The 24,664-nt window shown below is 48.3% G+C and overlaps 1 protein-coding gene across 6 annotated transcripts; it reads right to left on the bottom strand.

Moving 5' to 3' along the window:
• Positions 1–898: 898 nt before the first annotated feature.
• On the bottom strand, positions 899–21,874 carry CHST12 (carbohydrate sulfotransferase 12). Of its 6 annotated transcripts, none has more exons than XM_079120429.1 (2): positions 21,812–21,874; positions 899–2,584 (listed from the first exon to the last, which is right to left on the bottom strand). In XM_079120429.1, the coding sequence occupies exon 2, from the start codon at positions 2,498–2,500 to the stop codon at positions 1,241–1,243; it is 1,260 nt and encodes a 419-aa protein (XP_078976555.1). In that variant the 5' UTR covers positions 2,501–2,584; positions 21,812–21,874; the 3' UTR covers positions 899–1,240. The 6 variants fall into 6 exon arrangements, with proteins under 6 accessions (XP_078976555.1, XP_078976554.1, XP_078976557.1 ...); XM_079120428.1 differs by having other exon boundaries at positions 21,787–21,869; XM_079120431.1 differs by lacking the exon at positions 21,812–21,874 and adding an exon at positions 17,689–17,902.
• Positions 21,875–24,664: the final 2,790 nt, after the last annotated feature.

Here is a 24,664-nt window from a genome sequence, read left to right as displayed (position 1 = left end):
CGGGAGCTCTTGGGCTTCCACCCAGCCGGCTCCCTCAGACCTGCATCTTCAAGGTCAGGCATGTCCTTAAGGGTGGCACTGGAGCTAAAGCTCCCAGGCTACAAGACAGCAGCCCCTGAGCTCTTCTTGGTGATGCTGGACGCCACGGGAAACGCGTTCCTGTGACAACCTCCAGTGCACACCATCCCTGCTGGCTGCAAATCCTCCAGTGCACACCATCCCTGCTGGCTGCAAATCCTAACAGCCATGACTGAACTCAGGTTAAAGGGAGGGCTGTGGTGACAAGTGGTTTCCTCCACGACTCTGACCCGAAGACAGTTTACCTATGACCTGATCTCAAACAGAAAGCCCGAAAGATCTGGCTGCTCAAACACATCCCTAAGTATTGTTTGCTGCCCTTTTAAAAATACAGGCAAGACCTGTGCTACATTTTGGGAGTGTGTGTGTCAACCTGGGTCCATGTGTTGGGTTTGGTCCTCCATGGGTGGATCTAGGGGAGGTCCTTAGGTTAAAGGGTGAGCCCTCTGACAAGGCTGGGATCCAGCTGGGTTCCGGCCTCCTGTCTGCTGATAGGATCTCTCCCTCTCACGTACACTCCCAACACCGCCCTCTGCCCTGAGATCCTCACCAGATCCTAGCTGACACCAGCACCAGGCCCTGGAACCTACAAATTATGACACAATAACCCTCTTTTAATTATGAAATTACCCAGCCATGGGGATTTTGTTATAGTAACAAAAAACTGAATTAAACAGCCCAACTTCAAGTTCAGGCTCCTTCTCTTCACTGAAGACGCCTATGATGCCTCCCTCCTCCACTGCAGTCTGGAGTCCCCCTTAACCACCAGGCCCCTCCCTGAATGCAGGTATTGCCCGATCAGAAAAACCACGAGAGCGGCGAGAGTGCAGATGCCACACTTTACTCCAGCTTTCCTCCCACTTTCATATTAAATATCTGAAATATATTAATCTTAGAAAACAGTATTAACACAGTACTCAATGAATACAGGCTGTGGAGTAAACAATGAGTCCAGACTGCAAAACCATGGGTTATTTAAAAAACTGGAGTGTGCGCACTGGGGTCCAGATTCCTCAGCGGTCTCCCCGGGGAGCATGTGGCATTTCATACTGCATCAAACCAGGAGGAAAGCCAGGGAAGGCCTGTCCTCAGCGGACGCCCCTGTGGCAGACCCTTATTCAGTTTAAGGGAACAACATGAGCGCACGTTTCGGTGCTGGGGCTCAGTCTCTGAGCAGGTTTTCGGGCTTGGGGTAGCCGAAGAGAACGAAGTCTGCTTCGTAGAGTCTGTAGAGCTGCTGCCGCCAGGCCAGGGGGATCTTGGCAAACCAGTCCTCCTCCCAGCTGCTAGCAGTCCTGTTCCGGTAACTCGGGGGGAAGTGGAGCTGCGTGTCCACCTTGAGGAGCCTCAGGAGCTGGGCAGCGTCCTCGTCCAGGGTCTCCAGCTTCCCCACGAAGTCGTAGTCTATCTGGCACGGGTGGCAGAGGCGGTACACCTGCCGCCAGTGCTCATTGAAGGGTGCCAGCTTCTCGGTGTGGGGGTCCAGCAAATACTGGATGAAGTTGCTGAAGGACACCTTGAGGCCGGCGCTGAAGGCCTCGCTGACCGAGGCGGGCAGGCTGGTGTGATTGGCATACAGCCTCAGCATGGGCACCGCGAACTTGCGGTAGAATTCCTCGTTCTCCAGCTCGAACTTGCTGCGGAAGGCGGAGATGAGCCGGACGAAGGGGTCGCGTACGAAGAGGAACTTGGTGTACTTCTTCAGCTTGATCTTCATGAGGTGGCGGGAGAATTTCCCATAGCGGCGCCAGAACTTGTTGAAGGTCAGGTGGGTGCTGGTGTTGTGCACGTGCTCACGCGGGATGTCCAGGGGGTCGCGGTAGGGGGCGCCGCCATCCAACAGGCTCTCGCTCAGGACGATCATCACGCGCTTCCAGTTGGTGCAGGCCACCTTGGGCACGTAGCAGTAGATGACCCCGTGGCGGTCGTCCACGATGAGGTGGTTCAGCTCGTAGTTGGGGATGTCGTCGAAGGAGCGCTCCTTGGTGGGGAACACCAGGCTGGAGTTGGCGCAGAAGTCTCGCAGCACGCTCCTCCTCTCAGCCTGCTGCTGGCCCTGGTCGGGGCTCTGCTGGGCGTCATGGGGGGACCAGTCATAGCCCCTCACACTCTCCTCCATGTGGCTCAACGCCGGCTTGCCAGAGGCCAGCACCGGGGGTTGCTCAGTCTTTTTCCGGGCAAGGTCATTCTGCTTTGCGCCAGAACTAAGAAGCTTATCCAAAAACTCATCGACGTCGGATGTGAACTCCTTCTCCTCCCCCTGTCCAGGGGTGGGGAGGGGCTCCAGGACGTGGGGCCTGGACAAGGACGTATGCAGGTAGAAGTGGGCGGTGCTCACGTTGTCCCAGTACACGATGATGAGCAGGATCATGAGGACGGACCCCAGCACCAGCCACAGCCGGAAGAGCCGGGGCTTGGTCATGCTGCCCTGGCCAGGGCTGGGCCCGCACCTGGACCCCTCACTTCAGCTTCATGGAGGTGAGGGGCATGGTGCTAACCGATGAACCTGGAGAGACCATAACACGTAACACGGGGTTAGAGGCTGACATCCAGCGAGCCACTTCCCTCATACCCAGAAGGCCTGGGGCAGGTGCCTGCTGAGGTCCAGACTCTCCAGCCCTCCCAGCCAGCCCTGTGTCCCACTCCCACCCCAGCCTCCACCCTCCACACTCAGATCCTGTTAGGGGCCTCATCAGTCACTCCCGCTTCTTTATAGAAGTATGGCTAGTGCCACCCACATAAGTGTGACCAGAGGGGAAAGCAGTGACCACTGAAAAAGAGGACAGAGACGCAGATCCTTATGAAGAGAATGAAGTGATGAAAGGAAAGGAGGGTGGGGAAATGAAAGTAGTCACCAGGCTGCAGCTAAGTTTATAAAAATGCTAAAGATGGCAAGGCGCAGTGGCACACACCTGTAGTCCCAGGAGCTTGGGAGACTGAGGCAGGAGGATTGTGAGTTCAAAGTCGGCCTCAGCAATTTAGGAGGCCCTCAGCAACTCAGTGAGACCCTGTCCCTAAATAAAAAATATAAAAAGGGCTGGGGATGTGGCTCAGTGGTTAAGTACCCCTAGGTTCAATCCCTGGTCCAAAAAAAAAAAAAAAAAAATCTTCCCCTAAAAAAAAAAACCTGCTAGACAAGGACCAAATAAACACACCAGAGTCAGGGCCCTACACTGCCTAAGGTGGGACATGCAGTGTCTCAAGAAGGCAGGACAACTCGCCTCCTCCTCATCTGTCCCTTGATGTAGAAAGGGCAGAGCATCCATTTCTCCTGTGTAGATTCCTGAGTGTGGATTTCAGAGTCACATGGTAAACCTGGGTCAAGGGGAGGCAGTGGAAGTGCGTCTGGCTCCGAGGCAGGCTCACGGACACATCTCAGGTTCCAGGGCACCATCAGTGACCCCTGAAGAAGGGCAGCAGCCCCACGCCTGGGCCAGGAATATGCCCGCAGCACACTAACAGAAACATCCTTTTGGTAACAACTGTTCCATGTAAGCCAAAGACCAAGGAAAAACTGCCCGTCCCCACACTTCATCAGGGCCACCCTGGGACTGCTCCTCCAGCCACTCTGCCACACAAAAGCAGGTGCCACCTCCCTGATCCCCCAGTGGGCACCAGCTGGCGCTGGGGGGGGGGCAAGCAGAGAGCTGATCCCCATCTCCACCCACGGGAGCAGGAGGTGCTCTGTCCCACCAGCAGAGTGTCAGTGCTGGCTTTGACTCCACTTGGTATTGACCAGGGGAGAGATGACGCGAGGCAGGACAGCCACACTGATTCTTCCTTGCATGGCCACGATGGGGCCTGGTGGGGAGCTGAGCTCTATCCCGACTCTGGTCCCCACCAGCATCAGCAGGTGGACATATGGGTAGAGGTGGGGTGGCTGGCACTCCACTTTCTCCACTGGGGATGGAAAACATTAGCCTTGCAACAGAAATAAAAAGAAAGCAGGAGTGGCTATATTAATATCAGATAAAGTAAACTTCAGAAGGAAAAAAGTTATTAAAGCAAAGAGAAACTTTACACAATTACAAGAAGTTCCATCCGCCAGGAAGACATAATAATCCCAAATGCATATATACCAAACCAAAGGACTTCAGAACACATAAAGCAAAATTTACAGAGCTAAGGGATACATAGACAAGTCTACAGTCATAGCTGGAGACTTCAACACTCCATTCTTGGTAACTAAGAAAACTACTAGACAGGAAATCCTCAAGGATATGACACCAGCAACCAGCAGGATCTAACTGACATTCACAGAAGGTTCTACCTAATAGCAAATAAACACATGCTTTCCTCTGAAGTGTCCCAAAACATCGCTGTAGCGGACAGAACCTAAGCAGATTTAAAAGAAAATGAAATCATACAGAGTTCTTTGTCTGTAAAGGAATAACTAGAAATCCATAACAGAAAAGATAACAGGAAAATCTGGAAAATCTTCACACTTGGAAATTAAATGACCCCTTTCTTAACAACTCTCTGGTTGAAGAAACCTCAAAGGAAATTGTAAAATCCACACAGGACTGAATGAAAATGCAAAGGCAACATGTCAAAATCTCTGGGTTGCAGGTGAAGCAGTGCCAAGATCAGAAGCTAACGGAGAAGACTGCAAATCAATAACCCAACTCCAACTTGAGAGGCTGGGAAAGAAGAGCAAGATAAACCGAAAGCAATCAGAGGAAAGGACAAGGCAAAGAGCAGAAATCAATGAAACTGAAAACAGGTAAACACAGAAAATCAACAAAACAAAAAGCTAGTCCTTAAAAAAAAAAATCAAAATTGATAAACCTTTAGTAAGACTGACAATGATACAAAGAGTCACTAAGGAATAACAGAAGTTAACACAGACCCTGCAGCTGGAGGGGACAGGGGCTAGTGTGGACAGCTACCTGTCTACAAATCCTGCACTTAGGTGAAAGGGACTAGTCCTTGAAAACTACCAATGACCCAAGGAAATAGCCATATTCTTATTAAAGAAGTGAATCTATAATTTAAAACCTTTTGAAAATCAACTGATTAGGTCTACTTTGGACTGGCCAGTCAATTAACCGTACATGATGAGAGCTGAACAAGGAAAATGGCCACAGGAAGACCCGGTGGCGGGAACCAGGCCACATGAAGAGCAAGGGCAGACGCTGGAGGTGGGAACAGGTCTGCAGGGAGAACAGAGAGGGGGCCAGCGGGGAAAGCAGCAGGCCAGAGTGTGGTGCAGGTCAGATCCTGGACCCCTCATGTGGAGCTGGATAGAACAAGCAGGAATCGGACATCTGAATTCACCTGAATGCACTCAGTTATTAGGCAGGGGGACAAAAGGGGAGAGACATGACCTAGCTAGGCCAGGCTGGCACTGATGACCAGAAGTCCAGGTGACCAGGGAGGAGACTGCTGGTGTGACACCTCACAGGGTCTTAGGCCTCGTTGACAATGAGCCCCCTGAGCACCCTGGAGGAAAGGCTGACTAGCTCTGAGCTTCCTGGAACAGGCTGCCCAGTTTGGGATGGGAGCACAGGTTTTCAAAGGCAGTTTCCTGTTCCCAGTATCCACTTTAGACACCAAGAGGTAGCTTGCCACAAAGGGGTTCCTGCCAGCTTCCCTAGGTGGCCTTTGGCAACAGTAGTCAGGATTCACGCGGGAGCACGGGATTGATTTCCATTATAAATACTTGTGGCTGTGGCTCTTCCTAAGAGTTACCTACAATCAGGGCCCAGCTGGAGTCACACCTGCCCAGGACACTTCTTAAAGTTAGCCTCCGTCTATAAGGAAGCGGTGCGAACCTGGCAAGGACAGCCCACGGTGCACTGGGCTTCCTGCTGACCCAGCACATGAGGACACTCTTGGGACCAGCTGGAGTACACCAGATGCACCCCAGACGGTGCTAAAGAAGCCCCAGCAATGTGTGTGCATGCGTGTGTTGCGTTTCAGACAGTAAGTGACTGCACGTTTGTGAAAATGTGTGGTCAGATGTCTGAGGGACACGCATCAAGAGAGCACGGTGGCTGGAACTCACCTGTGATCCCAGCAACCCGGGAGGCTGAGGCCCTAAGCAACTGAGCCAGACGCCGTCTCATAATAAAACATAAAAAGTGCCGGGGATACAGCTTGTGGTACAGCACCCCTGGGTTCATGAAAACACAAAGTATACACACATACACACACACACACACACACACACACACACACACACACACACATACCACAATGAAAAATTAAGGAGTTGCAAAAAAACAAAATATAAATAAACTGGACTTTATAAAATTAAAAACTTTTGTGTAACAGGATTAAAAAGGAAAGAATGGGGAAAATATTTGTAAATCATATATCTGATAAAAGATTAATATCTAGAATATACAAAGAACTCATAAAACTCAATAACAACCCAATTAAAAAAAGGGCAAAAGACTTAAAAAGACATTTCTCTAAAGACAATATGTCCAATAAGCACATGAAAAGGTGCTTGAAATCACTAATCATAAGGAAAATGTAAACCAAAACCACAGTGAGAGCCAGGTGTGGTGGCACACCTGTAATCCCAGCAACTCAGGAGGCTGAAGCAGGAGGATCACAGGTCAAGGCCAGCCTCGGCCACGTAGGAAGACCCTGTCTCAAGAAAATTTTATTTTTAAAGGTTAGAGGTGTAGCTCAATGGTAGAGCATTTGCTTAGCAGATTGGAGGCCCTGGTTCAGTTCCCAGTACTGCAAAACAAAACAAAACAAACAACAAACACAACATACCACCTCATACCTATCAGGATAGCAACTATCAAAAACCGGAAAACAGCCAGCACTGGGAGAATGTGACACCAGAGCCCGCAGGCACTGCAGGTGGGACAGAAGAAGGTGCAATCCTGCGGAAAACAGTTCCACAAGTCCTCGAAGAATTAAACAGCACTACCCTATGACCCAGCCATTCCACCTCTGAGAATACGAAAGGGTTGAAAGCAGGGTCTTGAGGAGTTTTGGTACCCTATGTTCGGAGCAACATGATTCACAATGGCTAAAACATGGGTGCAACCAAGTATCCATTTGTGGGTGAATGAATAAGCAAACCATGGTCTATGCAAACAGTGGAATATTTAAAAAAAATTTTTTTTAGTTGTAGATGGACACAATACCTTTATTTCATTTATTTATTTATTATTTATTTATTTTAATGTGGTACTGAAGATCAAACCCAACGCCTCACATATGCTAGGCAAGTGCTTTACACTGAGCCACAACCCCAGCTCCTTCTACAGTGGAATATTATTCAGTCTTAAAAAGGAAAATTCTTGCCTGAACCTTGAGGACATCACGCCTAGGAAAATAAGAGATAAAAAAGGACACATATTGTGTGATTCTATATATATGAAGCAGCCAGAGCAGACAAATCAGTGGAGACAGAGTGTAGAAAGGTGGTGGCCAGGGGGAGCGGGAGGGAAGGATGTGGAGTTGGTGCTTCATGGAGCATTAGTTTGGCAAGGTGAGAAGAGTTCTGTAGATGGATGCTGGATGGTCGCGCAAGGTGAATGTGTTCAACTCCACAATAAAAAAAAAAAAAAAAAAAAAATAGGGGGAGAAAAGAAAGAACTGGAGCTATAACAGGGGACTTGGGTGCTGCTGAAGAAATATAGCTCAAGGCAGGCCAGTGCATTTACCATCCTCTGGATGCTAAGTCCACCACAGAACTCCAGCAGAGGCTGAAGCCCAGGGCCTCACTCCCAAGACCGGCTGCCTTCCTTGCAATCTGCTTATTAAGCAAACATTCAAGTTTTTAAAAAAATATATGGCGTGTTCACGAAAGCCAGGTAGGAAATGAGTCCTGCTCTGCTTCCTGAAGAATCCTAAAGATTCCTTTTAGAAGCCGAGCTCCTGCGTGTCCGCCACGCAACTTTGCAACTGGTCCAAGGCCCCATGGCCGAGTCCATGTGTGACCAGACTTGCTTCGGGCGTGGTCCCTCCCAGGACATTCACATCAAGGGGACAAACCCTCAATTCTGGCTGCAGAGGGAGTCACCTATGAGTCTGAGAGGCCACAGTTCATTTTTAACATCAAGGGCAGGCCTTGTGTTGTCATTTCTAACCTCAGACAAGCCACATAAACAGCAGTTGTAGAAACGAGCCGGCTGAGGACATGAGGCCACTCTCAGGCAGAGTCCTTTGAAGAGGGAATGCTGCTACTTTAAAACATGGTGAGGCTGCAGTTCTCAGAACTGCAAGGAACATGAGAAGAGGGGGAAAAAAGGCTCCCAGAGAGATGGCCAACGAGTGCTACTTTTTATTTTTATTTATCTGCTTATTTTGGGTACTGGGGATGAAACCCAGGGCCCTGTGGACACCAGGTAAGTGCTCTACTACTGAGCTGTACCCCCAGCGCCAAGCAGAGTGGGCATGTAGGAACTTCTGGTCCCAGGGCCAGGAAGCTCCAGCCTGAAGCCCAGCACTTCATTGCCTGGGGACAGAGAAGCACGGGGGTCAGGTGGGCGCAGGTGGGCTGAGAACCAAGGTCATGATCCTGACTGCCTCAGAAACAGTCAGGGACTGCACTGACCTCAGAAAGTACTTTTCCATTCAAAAATAAGGGCAATATTTCCAAAGGCAAACCTCCCACTATTTCGAAAGCACAGTCGACACAAATTCTTCATGTTCTGAAGCAGGATGATGCTGAGGCGTCACAGAGAAAGGCCTTGGTCAGCCAGCTGTGTGCAAGCCTGGACTCTGCCTCCCAAGGGAGACTCGAGAGCAGAGTCTTGCCCAGATGCTCCAGCCAGAGAACTCTGGGAGGGACTGCTGTTCCCTACACGCTACGACGACAGCACCAGGTTTAAACCCAAACACAGCTGCTAGGCAGATGAGCTGCCCTTAGCTTGGGGTGGGTTGTTAGGACACTCCTTTTCTCACACATGACACACAGGCACAATGCCATGGGTAGACTCAGGAGCCCAGAAGCCAGGAACCTATACTGGGGCCCAACCAGTCCCAACGAGCCTTCACACCAGTAGTGAGCAAAAAGCTGGGGGGGGCGGGGGGCGGGAGAGACACTCGTGGCTCCAGCAGTGGCCCCAGCTCCCTCACATCCAGTCCACCCATCATCCTGAGCAGGGAGAGGGCCACACAGCAGATTCACGCTAAGACCTTAGTAAGGCTGGGCTTGGTGGTGCACACCTGTAATCCCAGAGGCTTGGGAGGCTGAGGCAGGAGGATCACAAGTTCGAGGCCAGCCTCAGCAAGCTAGTGAGACCCTATGCAACTTAGCAAGACTCTGTTTCAATCCCTGGTATCAAAAAAAAAAGAAAAAAAAAAAAAGAAAAAGACCTTCGCAAGGGCATTTTCCACGTTTTTAAAGCAGAGCTGATGACTATCATACAAAGAGATCAAGTAACGTGATGGTTTCTTTTAGACAAGAGTTTGGCCATGGGTGCCCACATATATGGTTAAATGGTATTCTGCCTGTGTCTGTGAGTGTTTCTGGACGAGATGACCACTGGAATCAGCTGACTGAGAAAGCAGTCAGCCCTCCCCAACGTGAAAGGGTCTCATCCAACCCACCCAGAGCTCAAACAGAGCAAAAGGTTGGCCAAGAGGCACTTTGCTCTCTGAGCCTTCCTGCTTTTAAGCTGGGACATGGTCTCCTCTAGTCTTTGTCAGTTGGGGACTCCCATGAAAAACAGGACCCCTTAGGGCTCTCAGGGGAAATAAGAAGCCAAGCCATGGCCTAAGAAGCCAAGCTTGGCCCATGGCCCAACAGCCATACTAGAATATTAGGAGTTAAAAGGCACATTGTCTCTGAAGTCACGGAGTGAGATAACATGCCAGGAGATGTGCAGCTGGGAAAGTCAGCCCAGCCCTCAGAGACCATGTGGTCAGCAGAAACCCCAGCTGAACCCCTACAAAGCAGGGTCTGCGCTATTCAGAAAATAATGGTATCAGAGACCCTCCCAGATGATCAGGGCAACTCCAGGTGGCGAGGGGCCACAGAGCAGTCACTGGAGTAACCCCAGTAACCTTGACCTTGCTAGCACAGTGAAACACCCCCACCCCAGGTAGAGACTCAAGGCCTGAGGAGGCAAGATCAAGAAGAGCGAGGTGGGACAGGTCCTCCTCCACCTGTGGCGACATAGACCAGTTCCTGCCCACCCTGCAGATGCCACAGAAGCTGTGCACCTTTGTTCTTGCCTGGGTCTGCCTGGGGTCTCTGTCCTCATGTGCTAACTCCTTCGAGCTTCGGCAGATGTCCTTAATAAAGCCTTAGCTGTGTCTCTCCAGGTCCACTGTTCTTTCTACAACTCTGAGTCCAAGAACTCAAGTTCAGTAACACCTTCAGACTGGAATTTACATTATTGCTTTCCTGGGTCTGGAATTCTCAGCCTCCACAATCGAGTGTGAGACGATTCTTTATAATCCATCCTGTTGGTTCTGATTCTCTGGAGGACCCCAATATTAACATTTGCTTTGTCATTGGACCAGGGGTTTTGCAAACGTGTTCACTGCAGAGTGTAGACAGAAGTGATCAAGCTAGTGAAAACTGGACAGTGTTAAGCAATGGAAACCAACACACTCAGCACATGGGAAGGAATGTCACATGCGGAGACATCTGGCCCGTCTGACAGGTATTCTGGAGGGGGGCCCATGAGTCACTTTTTCCCATACAGATACCCAGTCATCCCAGCCTGGTTTGTGGGAAGCCCATTCCTTCCCGACTAAGTCACTCTGGCACCTCTGATCTTTCTTTCTTTCTTTTGTTTTCAGTCAGGTTTATTGAGGTATGATTTACACACAATAAAATCCCCTCTTCTTGTTAAGTGTACAGTTGGGTGAGTTTTGGCAAAAGTGCCCTACGATTAAAATACAGAACATTTCCGACACTCCCAAAATTCCCTCCTCCCCTGCCTGGTCACCCAGCTCCAGGCAATGCCAAGCTGTTTTCCAGAATATAAATGGAGCCACACAGGACAGGCCTTTGTGTATGGCTTTTTCCACTTAGCATAACGCTTCTGAAATTCATCCAGGCCACTGCTTGTGTCGGTAGAAAGTTCCTTTTCTTATTTCTGTGTAGCATTCACAGTATGAATATACCACTGTTAACCTATTTCCCAAATAATGAACTTGGGGTAATTTCCTTGTTTTCCTTTTGAATAAAGCTGCCACAAGCTTTTGTGCATAAGGCCAGACTTTTTTTTTTTTTTTTTTTTTTTTTAAATATTGAGACTTTCAAAAAGTGTGACAAGGTGGTATAAAAAAAATCAAGTAGATTTTTCAGCTCTTGGGAAGTTCTGCAAGATGCATAAAAGACACTCTATACCAATGCTGGGAATTAATTTAAAGAACAATCAAACTGACTGCTGAAGTATGGTATACAAATCTTAGATTGCCAATGACTACTCACTCCACGCTGACATCTACAATGCTGCACAGAGACACTCAAGTTCTGCATGACTGAAGAGCTATGTCAAACACATGCATGAGCGGCCTTGACCTAAAGAAGGCCTTTCCCCGAGGCAGGGGCTCTAAAAGCATGGCAGTCTCAATCAAAATCCCAGCAGGCTTTCTGTAGAAATTGAAAAGTTAAATTTTCAACTTACTAGTAAATACAAAAGCCCCAGAATGGCCAAAACAAGTAAAAAGGAAGCACAGAATTGAAGATATTAAAGTAGCTCATTTCAAAACTGATGGAAAGCTGGCAAGGAGCCAGACAGCATGTAAGGACATCAAGCTATGTTGAAGACATGTCAACAAATGGAAGCGTCCAGAAAGAGACCCATGCATATGTGGAGAATTTATTTTCAACAGAGGTGTCAACATATTGACAACTTATTGACAACAGAGGTGTCAATAAGGAAAGAAGGTGGGGGTAGTGGCACATGTGTGTAATCCCAGTAGCTCAGGAGGCTTAGGAAGAGGATTGCAAGTTCAAAGCCAGCCTTAACAACTTAGTGAGACCCTAGGTAACTTAGTGAGACCCTGTCTCAAAACAAAAACTAAAAAAAAGGGGCTGGGGGTGTGACTCAGTGATTAAGTGACTCTGGGTTCATTCCCTGATACCAAAAAAAGAAAAAAAAAAAGTATTTACAACAAATGGTTCTAAAGCAACTGGATGTGTACATGGGGAAAAAATGAAACTCAACCCTGAACTTCACACTATATGCAAAATTTACTCATGATGGACCACTGCCCTAAACATAAACGCCAAACTATAAAAACTTCACAGAGTAAGAGAAGACACTGCCCACAACTTTGCGGGAGGTAAAGATTTGTTAGGATGCTACTACGGTTTGGATCTGGAATGTCCCCAAAAGCCTTGTGTTGAAGGTTTGGTCCTCAATGCAGCAATGTTCAGAGGTGGGATGTTTGGGAAGTGCATGCTGTAATCTCAAGGGTTCTGACCCCTCAGTCCATGCGCTGATGGACTCCTAATTTAAAGGCATTATGGGAGGTGGGGCCTAGTTGGCAGACGTAGGTCACTGGAGGAGTACTTCTTGAGCTCCCGCCCTTTTTCTCTGTCTCTGCTTCCTGGCAGAGATGAACTGAACGGCTTTACTCCACCATGTCCTTCTGCCATGATGTTCTGCCTCACTTCAGGCCCAGAACAATGGCACCAGCCAACCACATACTGAAAACTCTGAGGCTATGCACCAAAATAAATCTTTCTTCCTCTAAATATTTTTCTCAGATACTTATCGCAGCAATGAAAAGCTGACTAATACAGATGCCAAAAGCACAGACCATGAGAAAAGTTTGGTAAACTGCACTTTACCAAAATTTAGAACTCGGGCGTTGGTTTTTTGTTTGTTCATTTGTTTGGTTTTTGCAGTACTGGGCACTCTACCACTAAGCTACATCCCTAGGCCTTTTGATTTTTTATTTTCAGACAGGACCTCGCTAAGTTGCTAAGGCTGGTGATCCTCCTGCCTCAGCCTCCCAAGTTGCTGGGCCTACAGGTATGTGCCATGTCATTCAGCTTAACTCAAGCTCTTCAAATTTCACCTTTAAGAATACTGAGCAGAACTGGGTACCATGGTGCATGCTGTAATCCCAACAATTGCAGAGGTTGAGGCAGGAGGACTGCAAGTGCCAGGCCAGCCTCAGCAACTCAGCATGGTCCTAAGCAACTTAGAGAGACCCTGTCGGAAAATAAAATATAAAAAGGGCTGGGGATGTGGCTCAGTGGTGAAGCATCCCTGGACTCAATTCCAAGAGGAAGGAAGGAAAGAAGGAAGGAGAGAGGGAGGGAGGGAGGAAGAAAAGTAAATGGTAGAGCATAGGCTGGGAGAAACCATTCTCAATATACACATAATGCAGGACTTATATTCAGAACACAATCCAATTTAGAAAAAAAAAAAAAAAAAAAGAGCAAAACACCGGAACAGACATTCTGCAAAAGAAGATGAGCAAATATTCAAAATACACATAGGAAAGTGCTTGTCATTATTAGCCACCAGGGTGGTACCCAACTCCCACTGCTAGAGTAGCCAAGATGAAGCGGACTGACTAGTGCTGGTGAGGCTGCCAGACAGGGAGCACCAGTGGGGCGCAGACGGTACAAGCACCACGGAAGAAAGCCTGGAGGTCTGCAATACAGGCAGACACATGGCCTGCACTTCTACTTCGAGTGCTCAGGCGAAAGGAACACACGTCCGCACAAAGATCTGTACAAGAATGTTCACTGTGGCTCCATTCAAAATAGCTGAAAAAGAAAACCACCCCGATCGCCATCAATGAGCGAGTGAATAAACAAACTGTGGGTCCTCACTCCATGAATACAGCCAGCAATAGAAAGGAATGGCAACTGATTTACACACCATAGACAGATGTCACAGACATGTGGAACAATTGTCCAACAAGAGTGCACGCTGGATGATTCCACCCAAGTGAAATTGGAAAGAAGCAAGAGCAGCCTCCTCAGACTGCAAAGGATCACAGAAAGCTGGGGGGAAGGGCCCACCTCAGTGCCTGCAGAAGCAGTGCCACGGCTCGATGCTCCCACATCCATTCAGCTCAACATACAAATGCAATTGTGTGTGTGTGCAAATTGCTTCTTAATACATTTCATTTAAAGTTAAAAGTTTTTAAAAGTCAGTGGTCACCAGGTATGGTGGAGCATGCCTGCAATCCCAGAGACTCAGAAGGCTGAGACAAGAAGATGACAAGTTCAAGACCAGCCTCAGAAACTTGGCAAAGCCCTAAGCAACATAGGGAGACCCTGTCTCAAAATAAAAAGTAAAAAGGACTGGGGATGTGGCTCAGTGGTAAAGCACCCCTGGGTTCAATCCCCAGTAAAAAATAAATACATTTAGGGCTGGGGTTGTAGCTCAGTGGTAGGGTGCTTCCCTAGCACATGTGAGACCCTGGGTTCCATCCTCAGCATCACATAAAAATAAATAAATAAAATAAAGGTATTGTGTCCATCTACAACTAAAAAAAAAAAAAAAAAAAAATTAAAAAAAATATATAAAATAAAAATAAATACATCCAAAACAAGGCAGCGTTCTCATGAAGTTGATCTCCAGGGCCTGAAACTTCTCAACAAGCATGCAATGGTCCAGATGTCACCAACTTCTACAAGATACATGAGAACACTGGTGCAGAAGTTTCCACATGAACACTTGGAGGTTGGGAGAAAAGGGAGAGTCAAAACTAAGTCCAGTCTCAGCAAACAGCCTGGCCTGTCACTCGTGTCTGAGCTGTAATTCAATTCTTCTTCTACAAAACAAGAGCAATCTAGGTCTTCTCACTAAGCACAACTGAGTGCACAAACCAGGAGACATCAGCTGAGCATCTCGTAAACAGCAGAGCACTTTCCCTAACCTACACTGCCTGCCTTACTCATTTTTCTGTCTTCCTGATGCTCTCAAATATCTGTGTTACACAAATATATGTTACTTTTATCATTAGTAGCTAGTTATCAGTAGTCAAAAACGACTGTATATTTACAATTGATTTTATAACAATAATAGCTGGCATTTTTTAAAAAGAGCTGTACTAGGGTCAAGGGTATGGCTCAGTGGCAGAGTGCTTACCTAGGCATGCCCGAGGCCCTTGGTTCCATCCCTAACACTGCAAAAATACATAAATAAAATTTCTAAGAAGTTTGCACATCTTAGTTTGTTTAATGCTCACATTATAAAATTGGGGCAAAAAAAAGAGTTAGCCTGCCCAAATCTGCAGAGATCGCAAGCAAGCTGGCACCTAACTCTGGCTACTGGTCTGAGAGCCAGTTGTCCCAACTGCTGCACTCGACTGGACTCTATGGTAAAACTGATGCAGAAGTGTGGGTTTTATCAGATTTACGGCTCTTTATTACCTTTATTTCTGAGAGAATTAGCTTCTCCATGTCCAAACAGCCAAGCTCTTGAGCATTAAATCAAATGACATGACCTTCTTTGAGAAGTCCAAGAATGTTTCAAGTTTTATTTATTTATGCTACCGGCAAAAAGACCAGAAAGTACTTACTGCTCTTCCAGCTTAACAAACATTATATAAGACAAATAATCCCCTGAAGCTTCCATTGCTGTGGAAAGTTTCTATTACTGGTGTCAACATGTCGCTCTGCACACCCTGAGCTGCCCAGCCCTGCAATTTACACCCTGGGCTGCATTCAAACTCCACTGTAAGGCAGACCTCACCATGATAATGGTTTATTTGCTTATAAAATTACTTCATTTGTGCTCAGTTAACCCTGCAAACTAAATCTGACAGTATATACAAATAAAAATAAGTAATAAATGGTCACATTGATGAGAACAGAACATGAAATTATGTCCTGGAAGACCTGAATGAAAATGGAGAGCAGATCTGGCCTTTGAAATCAAGTGACTTCCCCACAGAGCTACGCCTCGGCCAATGGACTCTTAGTCCATGCTGAGCTTTCTTCCCTGATCACCAAGTCCTCAGTTGCCATCTTACAAGTAGATGGGATTTTAGCACATTTCTACCAGCCCGATATCCCCAAATGAGACTTCGAGTTCTCAAAAGACAGGGATCATGTCCACTGTATTCTGTTTATTCTATACTCGAATACCTGTTGCATGATCCAAAAGACAACTCATGTACAAGAGTTAAGTCAATTCAAAGAAATGATTTCAAAGGAAAATAATAATACACTTCACCATGATAAGCTTAAAAACCTGCCTGGGGATTTACTTGCAAAACCTACCCAGATCCTACCCTCAGCTCACTAACCATGGACATGCTCGGTCTGATCTCAGCCACCACTGACTCGCTCTCACACTGCTGCATCGACCTCCGAAACCTCTCTCTCTTCTGCCCTCCTGCCCTGTGATCAACCCGGGAGCCATGGCTACCAGGTAAAAGCCAGATCATGTCAGTTCAAAATCTCTGCTCAAAATCCTGCAATCAGAAAGGCACAGTGCCGCATGCCTGTAATGCCAGCGACTTGGGAGGCTGAGGGTTGTTGAGTTCAAAATCAGCCTCAATAACTCGGTGCGGCCCTAAGCAACTTGGTGAGACCCTGACTCAAAATAAAAACTAAAAAGGGCTGAGGAAATGGCTCAGTGGTTAAGCATCCCTGGTTCAATCCCCAGTACCCCCCCCCCCCAAAAAAAAGATTCTGCTCTCATTGGTTTCCCCTGTTTTCCCACTTACAGCCCTTCCAGTGGCTGTGATCGGCACTCCTACCCGTCTTCCCCAGTCATGGTCTCCTTGTTGCTAATCAGCTGCTTAGTAGGGCAGACTTCTACTGAGGCCTCTGTACTGACCAACCCTTGGCTGGACAGCTCCTGCCCAAGGAATCCCAAAGCTCCTCTCATAGTGAGACCTTCCCTGGCCATCCCAAGGCCGGCAGCTAAGCAGCTCCTGGTCCCACCCTGTGGCCCTAGATCCTGCTTCTCCACAGCATCATCTCACCTCAGGTCCTAGTCACATCTGTCTGCTTACCATCACAAAACAGAAACTTCAAGAGGGAGGTCCCTTCCTGCTTGTCATAGTTGTGTCCTCAGGGCTCTGAACAGTGCCTTGCATATGGTAGGTGCACAAGAAGGTACTGTGCTAATAAAAACAGGCACCACCAACCCTTCTAATTTCTGAACCAGTACTACTCTACCTGTGGTTCTGTTTAAAAATCCCTTTACAAAACATTGAAAGAAAAATAGCTAAAACACACACACACACACACCAAGTCTCTGACAAGTGTCCATGGACCAGAGACAGGATACAGAGAACAAGGACAATAACAAAGAGGAAATGAGAACAAGTCAATTCTGCTTACTAAGGAGAGCCTGTGCGCAAAACAGGCAGCACCGGGTCTCCCGCTCCACAAAGCAGGGCGCTGCACCGAGACCTTTGTATTGCGGCGGCGTTTCACAAGCACGCCCATCACCATCCCATCGCCCACCGAGGGGTTAAATTATTCGAGAGTTTCTTAGGAAGCACAGCAGGCCTGCCCTCCTTCCCCCATCCTCACCCGCTAATCTGCTGATCTCAGTGTGACTCCTGCCTCCCGGAGACATGCCTGGAGCTACCACTTGGCTGTTCTGTTAGGAGACTGAATTCCCACCATGGCAAGGGAGAAGAGAGCTCCCTTCTCCTTTATTGACCCTTCGCAGGACGTGCTGTCCCCGCCCCACCTGGTCCCCACACGGGTGTATCATCCCAATTAGAGCAGTAGTCAGTGTTTACCCACGATGTCGTCAGTGTGGGGAGACTATTCACAGCTCGTCCTGATGGGACACTGTAATTATTTTTCTTTTCCCGCACAACGAACGGTTTGTTTTCCCGGGAACTAATAACAGTCTTGTGTTTTCCTTTGCTTTGTTTTCCGTGCACTTATAGCTAATCCAGCCCCAACTCTGCCCGTGACTAAATCTCCTCTGCAGATGTTCCAGCACATCAGGTGTCCTGTTAATTTCATCTTCTCTGAAAAAAAAAAAAAGTCCCTTCAAGGAGTCTTGTGAGCAGCTCAGGGCAGGGACATCAACTCCCACAGGGTCTGGCTAGCACCAGGCCCCACTCTGCCTGCAGCTGACTCTTTGCACCCTCACCAGAAGAAAATGCTGTCTTCCCACCCCCATCTCTCTCTGACTCACCACCTCTATGTGGGGATGGCATGGTGTCCAGTCACCTCCTTAAGAGTCCAGAGGAAGCAAATTTGGGGAACATGCTTGGAGATGTCGACTGTACCCTCCCCTGAGTATGCAGCTCACGGTTGACAATGTTTTCCTTCAGAATTTTGAAAGCAAGGCTCTTTGATCTAGTGACCAAGGTTGCTGTAGAGTCCAAAGCCATTCTGCTTCTTGGTGAGTAGGGGCCTGTCTATGGTTTGTTTTTATTAATTTTTGCATGAAGCTATATGGGATTCTTTGTCCCAGGTACCTTGGAGTGGGCCTCAGGGACCTTTCTCCAACTCACTCATCACTCAAATTCTGGAGCTAAAAGCGTCATGTGCACGTTCAGATAAATCCCTTGTGTGCCAAACTTCCACTAGTCTCTGCCTGACACAGCATCCCTCACCTCCCAGATCCTCACTATCCAGGCCTGGGAGGAGGAGCCCTACACACCGGAGACACCTTTGCTCTCATCCTCAATACTGGGCACTGGGGCCCCTTCAGTCCACCAAGTATGTGGGTTCTGGAAATTATTCTGTGAATGATTTCATGCTCTTTTCTCAATTCTTTCTTTCTTGATGAAACTCTTACTATTAGCTGTCAATCTCCTGAACTGATTCTTTTTCTTCTTTTTTTCATCTCACTGTTCTTCTGTTCTACTTTCTGAGAGAGTTTCTAAACTTTATTTTTTACTTGCAAACTGGGTTTCTTATTTCTGCTGTCATTTTCTATATCCAAGGATTCTCTTTTTGGATCCCTGAACACTCCTTTTTTTTGGTAGAACTTTCTGCTCTTGCCCATGATGCAATATCTGCTCTTCACTGTAGAGCCAGGGCAGTTTGCTTCCAGGTCTCCTTCCTGCATACTCCCTGCTACCCAGGTGAGTGTCCCACCCCAGCCTCCCCCATCAGGGTGCCTCTTCAGATGTCTTTGGTTAGCTGTTCACAGTTCAGGGACGGGGGTAAAAGAACTTGGAAAGTTTAAACACTGGCACGGGGTTATTAATTGTGAGCTTTGAACCAGCTGGGCCTTCTTGTCAGGATCCCCAGATGTTGATATTTTTAGGTCTTTTCTCTTGGGCTTCTCAGATTCCCCAAAGACTTAGCTATTCTCCTACCTGCAGAGAAAGACCCGCTGGTTGTGTTCTGGAGCTTTCTGGCTGCATCCTCTAGCATTCTGAATAGCAGTGCACTCCACCCCCTCCATTCTCAGTGGTGCCTGGTGCTTCCCATTCTTGTCTGAAATATTCTTTTTTTTTTTTTTTTTGGGGTGCTGGGGATTGAACCCAGGGCCTTGTGCTTGCAAGGCAAGCACTCTACCGAGTGAGCTATTTCCCCAGCCCCCTGAAATATTCTTAATAAGTTTCTAAATAGTTACAGAAACCACCACCTTGGTTAACAGCAGGAAGTATTAAGTTAGAAGGTCAGTTATCTTGGGGCACAACCACCAACTGGGTGTGAAGCTTACAGCTACTTTCTGAAGAGAAAGAATTTAAAACTTGAAGCTAAAGATTTTAGCTGCATTTGTTTCAGAATGATCGATAAGCAGTCTCTTCTCTACCTATGGCACCTTTAGCCCAGGGCCTCTCTAGAAGAGAATCGCCCACCGGCCTTAATAATCAGCAGAAGTGGCGGTGAACTGCATGACCACAGTCGGCCCAGCAATGGGCTGCCTTCCACCCCCATCCCTTCACTCTGGTATTCCCCCGGATCCCAACCTTGAGTACACATCCTAGATGGCCCGCAAATACCACAAATTCTCCAAGTCTAACACCCACATGTGCGCTCCCCCTTCCTCTCTCCCACCCCACTCTGGCAATTCCTCATCAAGATACCGACAATGCCCTCTGTGCCCATTCAAGACATCTTAGCTACCTCTGCCTTCTCTCTGCTCACAAGGCTCCACCACTCAGGGGAGTCTCTAGCTTCTTTCAGTCACTGTCTTCAACCTCCCCCAATAAGTAAGTCCACCTGAGAGTTTGCACCTCCCCAGGCCCTAATCCACCTTCTCTATTCCACTAGTATTACTAGCCTGTCACAAACAGATCCAATCACATCCCACCCCAACCTCAACTGCTCATCTCCAAGGACATAAAAATCAAATCGCCCAGCTTAGCTTTTGAGGTCCTTCACCATCAGAAACCTATCCTACCCATCCCCACTCCAGGAGGAACACAGCAACGATGCCAGGTCTCAGACATCGCCACGTCCACGGCTCTGCCGGCACTGCTGTCTCCACCAGTGTCCTCCCCAGACTCATCCCTCAAGGCCCTCTCCACAGTGGAAAACTTCAACTCCAACGACTAAGCTGGGCTGCTCCCTCTTCCCTCACTCTGCCAATGTGTGGCTTGTAGCACCGGCCACCCTGCATTACCTGCAGGCTGACCATGAGCAGCCTGCCCAGGGCAAGGCCATGGATGTTCAGTATCCAGCCCAGCTTGGTATACTGCACGGAACTAGAGGTTCAACACGTTTGCTGAACTGATGAAGCAGGTGTGCACAGCGTGAACACTCACTGCTGGCCTGCAAGCCTCAGCCCAAAGTCCTATCAACTCATTTGCCAGGAAATTAAGCCCCTTGCCATTCCAGGCAGACACACTTTAAGCCCACAGAAAGGCGATTTCACTTGGCAATTTCCTGATTATCCTGGTTTTCTCTCCTTTCACCCAGACACCAGCCCTGACTCACGTTCCCAGTACAAGACGTTCACCGAGAAGGGCTAACCCAGGCTAAGCCGGGTCCTGCTGTGGGGGCAGGGAAGGCACGGAGAGCTGTGCCCAGACACCCAGACAATGCCTGACAGATGCCTGAAATTCACATTCTTATTCATCCCGGGTCTTCCGAGTCCCGACGGTGTGGGATTATAAAATAAATAACACTACAGCTTGTTGTGCTCCCTGCCAGACGGAACCTCTGTGCGGGCCAAGGGCTTGCCAGCGATGTCTTTGGGCCATGAGCCCAAAGAGAAGATAGGTCCTACTGTTAGCGACTAATGCATGACTTCCTTTCCCTGAAGAGGCAGGAGCTGCGTCTGGAGCAAAGGGTCACTTAAGTGATGCTCTTCCACCACCGCCTGGCGCTGGGGTCTGCGCTGCTGCTGGCCTGTACCCAGCGAGAGGGAAGCGCAGTTGGGGCAGGAAGCCGCCCGCAGCCTCGGGTGAAGTGTGGACTGGCCGGCTTGGGTGGGAGCACAGTCCCTGCCTGGGGACGATCCTGGCCCGCGGGGCAACGCACACTATCCACCGCCAAGGCGCCTTCTTCCGCGGGGCACTGCAGCACCTTTGTTATCTCTCAACAATAACTGATTCTGCTCGCAGATGCCCAAGCAGCCAAAGAACAAAACTGCTATCGCCGGCAGGGCCAGGAGCTCGGTCCCCCGAGGAGGGGTGGCTCGCAGATGGGTAGGGAAAGCGGCCGCCACACGCTTTCTCCGCGCATCCTGCAGGCCCGTACCCCGCAGAGGGCTCAGAGAGGGTGAGCGCCAGGCCAAGGTCACACAGCGGGCCAATGCAGGGACTTGAACCCCGGCCGCGCCGGATGTGCCAAGGCAGTGCCGGGAGGATCCACCCGCCGGCCAGAGCGCGCCACGCTCGCTGGACCCCGGCCCGCCCCCGCCTGACAGCCGAGTGCCCCGCGCTCCGTCGCATGCCCTAGCCCCGTGCTCCTTTCCTCACCTCATCCCCGCGCCCCTTTCCTCACCTCGCCAGCCTTCTCCGCGGCGGCAGCGCGACTAGCGGACCCTCCCAGGCACGGCCCCGCCCCCGCCCCCGCGGTCCCGCCCCCAACATCTTCTCGCGAGAATTCGAGGCCGCGAAGGCAGAGGGCCCCCGCCCTCGAGGCGCCTGCGCCCTCCGCACACCGCCCCCTCTTCGCCCCCGCTATTCCGTGCCATGTGGCGTGCTATTTACAGCCGGGGAGCAGCCCCGCCCACCGACAGCCGGGAGCCCCACCCCCTACCCAGCAGCCAATCCTCAGCCTTGATCCTCCCGCGGCGGGGGCAGGTTGTGGGTGCGCGGGGTGGGGTCTATTCCTCGGTCTGAACCCTGAGCCTGGCTGGCGTTGCCACAGAAGACCACCCGGTTAACCGCCTTCGTGAGTCACCTGCTGTCTACTGGCCACATTCATGAGCCTCGACTCATCGGCAGGACTTGTGATGCTCACCAACTGGGACTTTGGACTCGCTGTGTGACTTGGGAGAATGACTTTACCTCTCTGAGGCTGTCTCCACATTCATTATCATGAATAACGACACGACCCTGCAGGGAGTTTGTGAGAGTCAACTGAGAAGATGCGTGTAACGTGCTCAGCACAGCGAGCGCGCAGTGCGTTATTCTTAGCATCACATTTAAACATTTTTATCCCACCAGCGAAACTCCACATCATATACAACCTCAAGAACCCCTAATTAGAATAAGTTATACCCCATGTATGTATAATATGTCAAAAATACTCTGTACTGTCAAGTATATCTAAAAAGAACAAATGGAGTTCTACTCCATGGTATTAAGAAACAAACTGTCAATATGTGCAAAAATGTAGACAAATTTCAAATGCATTATGAGGGGTAAAAGAAGTCCATCTTAAAATGTTAAATACTAAGTCCATATAGAGGATATTCTGGAAAAGGCAAAACTATAGGAACAGGTGTTTTCTAGGGCCTGGGGTTGGGAAGGAGGTGACTATGAAGGGGAGAAATTTTAGGGAGATGTATGGTTCTATGTCATAATTATGATGGTCCTGGTGGCTGTGTGACCACATGTGTTTATGGAAATCAATAAGGCTGTACAAAGAATGCATTTTATCTTATGCAAATTATATCTCTATTAAAAAATCTTTTAAAATGTCATTTCCCCCAGCTGAGACTTTTCTAGTTACTGAGAAGTGGCTCATAATGAAGATTAGATGAAATCATGGATCCAGAGTGCCTGCTTTCATAGGTTCTGAATTAATGCTTTTACTTAAGCTAGCAATTCCCAAACTACCCCCTGAGATGGTGGCCTAACATTAGCAAAAGCCTTGTCCAGAATTTGAACAAAGCTCAGAAGGCCATTTGATGAGTTCAGGGACTGAGGAACTCAGAAGTTAGGAACTAGATCTGTGTCAGAGTCCCCTTGCTGGGGAAAGGAGAAATGGGGAACAACTGTGTAATGAGTATAGGGTCCCCTTTTGGAGTGACAAAATTTGGGGGGAACTATCAGAGATGATGGTGTGCAACATTGTGAATGAACTAAATGCCATGGAGCTGTTCACTATTAAAATGGTGCATTGTACTGTCACAACCTGCACAGCATTGACAAAGGATTCTCCAGTGGGGATGATGGGAGATGAAGAAAAACCCAGAGACAAAGAAGACACAGAGATAATTTCACAAAAGACTGGGGCCAGGTAGGAGACTGCACTCTGAGGGAGGAACAGTGCACCCAGAACTAGCTCCACAAGTTTATTATATAGGGTCTCATAATCAGGAACTTAAACTATAGGGGCATTGTAAATTGTTCAAGGCTTGTAAGTTGTCAGAGGCTTCTTTGTGCACTATAAAGTTACAGAGCTAGAAACATTTTTTGCAGCTATCCTACTGTTGCAGTGCTAAGTTCATTTTGCTATTATTCTGCTATACCTAGGACACCCATTGTCCTGGGATGTCTGATAACTGTTGGCAACAGGCCTCACCTTTGGCAGGGAATGTTTCCCGGGGTTGGTTTTTTGCTGATACTCCAGGATCAGCTTATGAAGGGGGCTCCTCCATTCTCCACATCGCCCCCTTTTTATTTTTATTTTTTAAATTTATTTGTCTTTGGTACAGGGGATTGAACCCAGGGGCACTCAACCACTGAGTCACAGGCCCAGCCCTTTTTATATTTTATGTAGAGACAGGGTCTCATTAAGATGCTTGGTGCCTCGCTAAGTTGCTGAGGCTGGCTTTGAACTCTCTATTCTCCTGCCTCAGCCCCCCAAGCAGCTGGATTACAGGCATGTGCCACCGTGCCTGGCTCCCCCCTTTTTATTTTTTAACTGCAACCAATGCATGTTTACTTGAAGGTGTTGGAGGGAGCTTACGGCTAATTGCAAGAAAATAAAACTGTATTAAAAGTAAGGAAACAAGCCCTCTGAGATACCATGCAGTATGTTTTAGCATATTCCAAGGATTGAAACCATTTAGGTCATTTAACAGCTTTTCTGCAAAATTGACAGCCAATAACATAGAAATCTTACTTTTTTGCCTAGCTTCGATGTGTAATTGTAATTGTAAAAGATTTAAACTAACATTGTTATGATTCCAAATACCTAATAGATGCATATTTATCTTATTCCAACCCCATTGGGAGCTATGGTATAAAACAGGTGTAACACAAATAAATTGATAAGCAATATGATATTGTAATTGTTGTGTGACCTTAAGACTTTGTATCTGATCACCTAAACTCATTAAAGTAGCTTAAAAAGCATTTAACTTCAAGTTTATCATCAATAGCCTCCTGATCTTGGAGGGCTCTTGTATTTTGTGCCAGAGCATCAACAGAATGAGCTGATTGGATGTCCTGCACCAGAGCG

Source organism: Sciurus vulgaris (assembly GCF_902686455.1).
Source record: "Sciurus vulgaris genome assembly, chromosome: 18".
Taxonomy (NCBI): Eukaryota; Metazoa; Chordata; class Mammalia; order Rodentia; family Sciuridae; genus Sciurus; species Sciurus vulgaris.
The sequence above is the reverse complement of the archived record's forward strand: the minus strand, read 5'-3'. Positions and strand labels throughout refer to the sequence as shown.

Excerpts from the sequence above, each read along its gene's own strand:
- CHST12 (XM_079120429.1), bottom strand. The coding sequence starts at position 2,500 with ATGACCAAGCCCCGGCTCTTCCGGCTGTGGCTGGTGCTGGGGTCCGTC.